General features: G+C 47.8%; 1 protein-coding gene across 1 annotated transcript; it reads left to right on the forward strand.

The window, feature by feature from the left end:
• Positions 1-6,719: 6,719 nt before the first annotated feature.
• LOC133887834 (uncharacterized) lies at positions 6,720-7,733 on the forward strand. The gene has a single exon (XM_062327818.1). The coding sequence runs from the start codon at positions 6,750-6,752 to the stop codon at positions 7,461-7,463; it is 714 nt and encodes a 237-aa protein (XP_062183802.1). The 5' UTR covers positions 6,720-6,749; the 3' UTR covers positions 7,464-7,733.
• Positions 7,734-8,366: the final 633 nt, after the last annotated feature.

Raw genomic sequence — 8,366 nt, forward strand, 5'->3', positions numbered from 1 at the left:
CTGGACAACATCGAGAGGGTCAGGTCGCTTTGATAGGTTTCACGCAAAACACTTTTCTGATGCCCTATGCTATCACTGTATTCTCCAAAAACTTAATCTTATCATAGTTTTTCTTTCCTTGTGGTATGTGTTGTCGACCAGTATTAGTTGTTTGTAGGACTTGGTAATTCATCCTAGCGTTCATTACTTCTTTTGTTTATCACCAAAAAGTTATTTGCACTTAAGCGTGCTTTTTGTAATTTAAGGTTAATATGTTGTAGTTCAATTTGATAATTGTGATGTTATTTCCCCTCGGGCTGCTTGCATCCTGAGAACTTCAAGGAGTTCAAACTTGTTGAAAAGAAGCAAATAAGTCATAACGTGGCCAAGTTCAAATTTGCTCTTCCAACTCCAACTTCTGTACTGGGCTTTCCAATTGGCCAACATATCAGTTGCAGGTTTTGATTCTGTCTTTTTGTCCCTAGATTATGCTTTTATAGGGCATCATTTTTTTAACCATCTCTGTGTTCCCTTTATCAATGTAGAGGACAAGATGCTACTAGCAAAGAAGTTATCAAGCCTTATACCACTACTACATTGGATTCTGATATAGGATATTTTGAGCTTGTTATAAAGGTTAATATTCGTATTGATTTTCCTTGTTCAGATACTTTATATTGTGTGGAAATATTATTGGACAACCAAGGTCAGTTACTTTTTGTGCTTTGGGAGCATGTGTCCTTGAGGAAGAATGCCCCATCATTTCCTTGAGATGAAAGTTGGTGATTATTTGTCTGTGAAGGGACATAAGGTGATCATGTTCTTAGCTTTTGATTTAGCCAGCCTATGAGGAGCCCCACATTTTCTGCCATGCACATTTGGTTTCGATTGTCAGAGGACTTCTCATGCATCCTTGAAGTGCTGAAGATTGACTTGCTCCCGGGGATCAGAACCACAAGTGATTCTGGCAGCGATTAAGGCTTTTTCGAAGCTTGATTGTACTTTGGCTCTTGGCTGTTATACATAGAGTTCATGAGGTGTTTATGGATATAAGTTTGTTGCTTAAATACCAAATGTATTCATTTACTTCAATCGGCCATCATCTGTGTTGTTTGGGTAAATTTATATGGGTGATGACATGTTTGTTCATGCCCACATATGTTGAAAGCTAATATAGATGTTAATGATATTTTATCCAACGGCTTACATTGGGGAAAAAATACAAATAACTAATGTGGGAGGCGATGTCCCGAAATGGAGGAATTAGAAACTAACAGGTTAAGGTTTCATTCTACTTTTCACTTCCTAGAGGAGCTATTCTGCATTTTATTTATTTTTTCTTTTTGCACACAGTTGTTCTCACTGAACTTTAAGAAAGAGCCTTTTGTTGTTAACATCACAGGTTGAAAAACAGATGGTTCTAGGCACACTGGGAGATGTATTCAAAGCTGAAATGTTCTCTTCGCTCTCATTGCAGGTGGAAATGTTGTTGCTGTTTCTGGGTCATGACTCCTCTCCTTCTATGAAGTCTATGGCATTAAAGAGTTTATGTTTTATATTTTGCAGAAATACCTGCCATTTTCCTATTATTAGGACTGTTTTTGGCAAACTGTTACCGATATTTGATGATAAGGATTTTCCACTTCACTGTAAGAGCGACGTGTTAAGGATTCTGCAGAAGGTGATGGCGAATGACTTGATTTGGCCTCTCTCTTTTTTCTTGTAATTTGATTGGGTTGAAACCATTTTCAGATGTTCTGCGGTAAAGCTCCAAGCTTTAGTCATGAGAATGGTTTTGAGTTATCTAACCTTGTTCTGGCTGCTAAATTTTTTTTGCATTCTTCTTCCCGGGAGACACAAAGTACAGCTCTAGAAATTCTTGTGGAGATCTTATGCTTTCACATGCAAGCAAGGCTAGATCTGAGCTCAACCACTCTGAATGGTTCATCATTTGCATACCTGAATAATAAGGAATTACCAACAACATTGAAGCTTCTCTGGTTGAAACAGATATTTGTAAAGTAAAACTGGATTCCACCGAATTTAATGGCAAGGAGAATGAATCCGCAGTGCATGATATAATTCTTTGCATGCTCAAATTTGCAAATGCTTGCCACAATATGCTTTGTAAATCATATGGTGCAAGATGTCATCTTCATGATTGCATTAAGGGTCTAATCGAGTGTCTATCAAAACGCTCCTCAGTATTGGAGCATATATGAAGACTTTTATATGATTCATGGACGTCTTTCACATCACTAACATCAGGCCATGGTGAGGTCCGATGGCCGCCATACCTGCCCAACAATAGAGCCTCCCTCAACAGGTAGTCACTAAATAATGTTTTTCATTTATTTCTTATGGTTTACAACATCTTCTGGTTTAAACTCACAACTTTGATATTACCCTATACATCACTTGTGTTTTCGTTACAACACACAAAAACTCACCTAATATATAAATAGAATCATCACATCTCACTTTACTCTCTAACCAAACTCTAACTAAAAGAGACGAACGCCATATAAAAATTGACACGTCAGCTAGACAACCATGTAGATAAGAGGCACAACAACTTGTCTTTCCTAGCTCCGGTCACTAATTTTTTAACCTTCTACTGGACCCACTACCCACCCCGAGGCCCCACCCATCGGTCATCTCTCCCACCCAACCTTGCCTGCACATGCACCGGCCCCCACGACCTCATCGAAGCGCGTTGCGCCGATTCGCCAGGTGAAGCGACAAGTAGCGCTCTCTCTCTCTCCTCCCCTCTCTCCTCCAGGTCAGCCAGAAATTTGACGTGGCGGTCGATACGCCGATTGGTGTACTTGGTCTTATTGGCTGAACCCCACAGGCCGGGAGCCCGGGAACAAATGCCCCGCCTTGGGACTCCCTCCCCGGGCGTGGTCCTCACGGCTTGCTGCAACAGCGACGGGCTCTTGATTACTCAAGAGGTCGACTGTTTTTTCTATGGCCAAGTTGTCCTAGAGTAGACAGCTTGCAACTGAAGCCGGCCGCAGTCGGACATGTGGGTCAGGTGAGGAAGCGAGCTCACATGTTAATAACTTTTAATGTTGTACTGCAGAAGATCGATCCTGGTGGCAAGCAGTCAAGTTCTGAATTGTAACGGCAGATCACTGCACTTAAATTCAGTGTGAACTTTAAGGAGTGTCTACACTTATAAAGATTATTCATCATCTAAAAAAACACATGTTAAAATTATTACAATTTATGAACTGTTTCAAGCAAATATTGCTTCTCAGGATTCGGATCATGGGCTTGAAGAAAAGTGTATCAAAAGCAGCATTTGTTTTTCAAGGCCAAAGTGTGTGTTGTTACATATGACATAATTTAGCAACTATTGGAAAATTTTGATCCCAAATTTTAAACAATAAAGAGACGTAAATATCAACATAAAGATGCATTAAGAAATATGAGCATTTAAACAGCATATATAAACAATTTATATACTACTCATATCACTATCGTTATTTACAATGGTGAATCACTAATGAGGGTAAAGAAAACACTAAGCAACATAGCTACAAGTGATTATTGTGAAAGCATTGCCCTCATAGCGGGTTACCAAAATAATGGTCATCCAATGGCGGTAAAAACTATTCTAAGATCATGGATATACTGTGACAGTGAACATTCCAATTTTTAGGTTTTATAGCAGAACAATCGTCTAGATTATAGACAACTATCAAGCACAGCGAACAGGCTTGTAGCCTGATGGTGAACCTCTATAGGTGGAGGGGACCGGTCGGGGGCTCGAGCCCCGGTATCGCACCCGTCAAAAGCCTCGAGAAGGCTTTGGGGGAGGAGGCCCGGCATTAAAAAAACCAAAAAAACAACTATCAAGCATAATCACAAAGATCAATCTAGCAAGGAGGCCATCTCTCGGTGAAACAGGATCAAGTAATCAGACAACACTAGCTGAATTTCAGAATCGTCACTGTGTGCTAGGGAACACATATTCCCCCATTTTCCATCTCTTCCTAGTCCCCGCCGAGCGGCACGTGTCGCGTGACGCTGCCAAGGGTGAGGTGGGGAACGGCCTGGATTCCTGCACGGCTGGATGCGGGGCACGATTCCGCTGAACGGAGGCGCGCGCGCCCCGCGAAGCACGAAGCAGCGTGTGGCCTCCGTCGCGTCTGCTGGCTTGCTTCTCGGCAGGGACGAGGGGGACGGGTCGGCGGGGGTGGGGTACGAGCCCTCTGGCTGTGGTCAGTTATGTGTAGGCGACCGGTTGGGAACGGGACGGCTGCCCTCTTGTTGGGGGGGAAGCCTTTCTGCACCGGCCTTTGTCACCACTCGCCTGCAACAGCGGCGGCACCAGTCGCCGGCAGAGGAGTGCGGGGGAAGCGAAATGCGGTTTCTGTTCGCCTGCGTGTGCGAGCCATTGTTTATTGGGTCGCTCCTAGCGGAGCACAGTTCATCTGCTGTTCTTAGAGTTTGGTTGGAGAGCGCTATCTATCCCTGAAATGAAGTGTCTGTGAGGTTTGATGGAACGTTGAATGGAATGTCATGTTTGTCGGACGGAAACGATCAGATCGCTGAGGAGCAAAGAGAAGAACGATGATAGTACTATCAGTAGTCCAGGAGAACCTGTGCAACACTGGTTAGCTTAGCTAGGAGCACTGGATGCCCTGACGCCTCGTGGCCTATGAATTTTCTCGATCTAAAAATATAAAAAAGAAAGAGGGAAAAACCACTCTGTTCTAAAATAAAAAAGGGAAATAAAAAAGAAAGAGGAGGCGGCGGCAAGCAGAGTAGGACATTCTTGTCGATAGGATGAATAAATCAACTCGGCCAATTGGCCCAAGGCAAAATCACGTAAGCGATTGGATGGGCAGAATTATATATCCGCCACGGCTACAATTGGAGGCCTTTTAGGGCTAACGATGCGCAAACAATAAAAAATGGGCTGGGCTCTCATGTCAGGAGCGGACCGAGCCCGTCTACAAAATTTGTGAAAAAATATCACATAGTGTTGTACCCTCTCTAAAAACACACACAGTGTTTTCTCCCAAAAAAAACAGGTTGCGTTTTTTATCGTGTCCCTTCTATTGAAGCACGCTAGCAAAATATTCCCGTTGTTCTCATGACTGGCACACGCAACTAGATCAGCATTGCCTTCTTCAAGAATATGTTGAAGAGGAAAGCAATTGATTAGTCCGACCTCACCATTTCATTTGATATCCCCGAACCACCAGTTGGTTAAGCAGCTTACCACCTTACACGCATCGGATCTCAACAAAAAAATAAGCGTGCGGCGGCCTGGCTCCAATACAAGAACCACTTCGAACAACGTGGCAAAGACCGCGACCCTCGTCACTGCCGCGAACGGGTCCTGGATTAGGTCAGTGCTGGAGCGCCGTCGTTGCCGCCGATTGTACGTCTGACGCCGACGCCGGCGGCTTGGATGATGCGCCGTGTGCATTTGAGTATAGAGCCGTCGCCATGTGCCGGCACCTACCGAGGGCCCGTGACTGTGCCGCCGCTCGCCAACTGATGACGCATCATGCCTGCCGAGTGTGTAACAGAGATGGATTCGGACTATTCGATCTTCTCGGGACTTTCTAGATCATGTCATATCTGGTCCACTCATTCTGGGAAATTGTGCAATGATTGGAACTGAATGCACTAGCCGCGCAAAACTATTTAGTTGTGCACTCGTTCTAGTAGTACTGGACTACTTAATGGTAGAAACTGTTGTACTGGATCACGAAAAACTTGATTTTTTAGAGTGCGACGAGATTCAGTAGTACGATATTTATCGTCTTTATGGGACACACTAATTCGTCTGCTCTTTTACAGCACGAGTGGCAAAGACCATGTCATTCGTGAACCCTACTGCGATACTACCAACATAAACGTACCACCTGTAGTTCGTAGATCTCGCGTGTCAACGATAACTCCCCTAATACAATTATGTCAACTAATCTTCTTTAGATTACCACTATTCCCCGAGAACACCGTTAGGGTTGATAATAGATCAGAACGGATCTGGATCGAGCAAAACCATACTCAATCCGAAACCCGTCCATCATAACCTAACTTGAGCCCCAATGCCCAAATATGCTAAAATGAAAACCCAAACCCTAACTCGTCAGACGTCCATCGGGTTTCGGTGTCCGTTAGGCGGGGTGGGGGCACGGCATTATCCAATGGCGCGGAGTGGTGACATGCCGGTGTGGTCGAGCGACTCTAGGGAGGGGGTGGAGCGGCGATAGTGAGCCCGCGTGGGCGAGTTGTGCCGGGGAGGGGCAGATCGGGACGGGACAACACGAGGAAGGGAACCGGGCAGCCAGCAGTGGCAAAGCGACAGGCCAATGTGGCTAGTTGGGGCCAGGGATGGGATGGGGCAACCATCAACGACAGAGTGGAGAAGGCAGGGTTTTGTTAGGGAGGGGACAGGGCAGCTACAGGGGACCAACAACGGGACGATGAAAGAAAGATGGAGAGAGAGGAGTCTTGGTCTGTTAGGCTGCCTCGCACCAATCGGTGAGAGAGGGGAGTGATGAATCGAATGGACGGATGGAATATGAAAATTAAATAACCTATATAAGATTTTATGATACTTGACCTAATCCATTAGATCTGTAAATAAAAGTTTAGATCCGAATCTAAACTCATCAACACAGAACCTATAGATACCGAGCGCACATGTCCCATTGCCAGCGCTAGCACCATGCTGACTGCCTGACTCCAACGTTCCTCGTGGTATGGCGCTATCATAAATAACCCGAACTCCATGCCCCTGGATGAACCGTCGTGGCGAATGCCGCTACATTTTGCCTCTGGGCTCTGTCCCAGCCGCGTATAAGAGCGTCGGCTCCTCTGCCTCCCCGCGTCTCTCTCACTCTCGATCGCGATCACGAGCGGACGCACACGCACTGCCTCCTGCGATTCCGCAACTCCCTTCCCCTCTCCAAAACCGCGCGCACGGTTCGGGCGGTGGAGAGCGAATGATGGACGGCGACGAGTGGCGTTGCCGGAGGCACCCGGCCCTGCCCTGCGGCGGTGTGTGCCCGCACTGCCTCCGCGACCGCCTCCTCCGCCTCTGCCTCGACTGCGCCTGCCCGCGGCCCTGCCCCTGCGCGTCCTCCGTCTCGTCGCCCTCATCCTCGTCCTCCGCGGCCTCCGGCAGCGCGCTCGGCAGGGTCCACAGCCTCATCGAGCGGGAGAGCCGGGTCGCGCGCTCCCGATCCGTCGCCGCGTCTTCCGGAGGCGGCGTCGGTGTCGGCGACGACCAGAGGAGGGCCAAGTCCAGGGTCTGGGGCTGGGTGTCGTTCCGGAAGCCGGCGGGGCCGGTCTGCAGGGACGTGGAGGAGGAGTACGATGAAGCGGTGGCATTGGCGAGATCGAGATCGGTGTCCACGGCGGCGGCGAAGCGGCCCTCGAAGGCGGGAGTGTGGGGGAAGCTCATCCCAGGGAAGATCAAGGCGCTGCGCAATCGAAAGGCGAGCGTGCGGTGAGATGGATGGATCGACGTGCGGATGGCGATTAGTTCGGGTGAGTTTGTTGCTACTTGAGCGATTAAATTAGGCGGGGTTGATAATTTGGTTACTTTCACTCTTAATTTTCGGCGCGGGTGCGCTCTGGCGCAGCGCTAATTCGCTGATTCAATCTGTTGATATTATGTAATCTCACTTGCATTGGGCCTCAGCAATTGCTGCAATCATAGGCAGAAATGTGAATATGTTAGTGGCGACCACTTTCGCACGTTCTTGATTTATTCGATGACATGGACTTTGACGTTTCTAAATTTTAAGTTTGATCTTACTAATCTGATGATGAGTTATAGCTACACAGCGCACTGCATTTTGTACAGTCTGCAAGTACTAAACACGTGCAACGTGCCGACGTGCGCCACTCGGGATCGTCTCGCGCCACGCGTCGGAGGCGCCGGCATGCGTTTTCGTCGTCATGTCCTGCACCTCGCGTCCGCGTCGGGTTTGCCGCGCAGCGCAGGACGTTCCAGCGGTTTTCGGTGTTTCTGGCCTGGTTCGGGGCCCGTACGTGCTTGTTCTCTTCCTCGTGGATCGTGGCGGCAGATGCTTCGTTCTCATCGTCTCTGCTTCGATGGACGACGAAGGCATGGCCCGTTGGGTTTGGAATTTGGATCCGTCGGCGAGTCTCATGAGCTCTCGTGTCCCGTGCGCAACCTCTGTCCCAGAAAGGGAAAGCGTTGGCACGTACGCTGCATCGTTCCAGCGCCCTCCTGTTGGTTTCTGGGTATCACCTGGTGCCGTGATTAGGACGGACTGGACGGTACCGCTGCGTACGCGTGGCTGGCCGGTGATCGGTGTGGAGAGTTTATGCAGAAGAAGAGCCGCGACTCTGCACTACGCGCGCACGACCGGTCCTGGATCCTGAAA

This window comes from Phragmites australis, chromosome 13 (genome assembly GCF_958298935.1).
Source record: "Phragmites australis chromosome 13, lpPhrAust1.1, whole genome shotgun sequence".
NCBI classification, from domain to species: Eukaryota; Viridiplantae; Streptophyta; class Magnoliopsida; order Poales; family Poaceae; genus Phragmites; species Phragmites australis.

Excerpts from the sequence above, each read along its gene's own strand:
- LOC133887834 (XM_062327818.1), top strand. The coding sequence starts at position 6,750 with ATGAACCGTCGTGGCGAATGCCGCTACATTTTGCCTCTGGGCTCTGTC.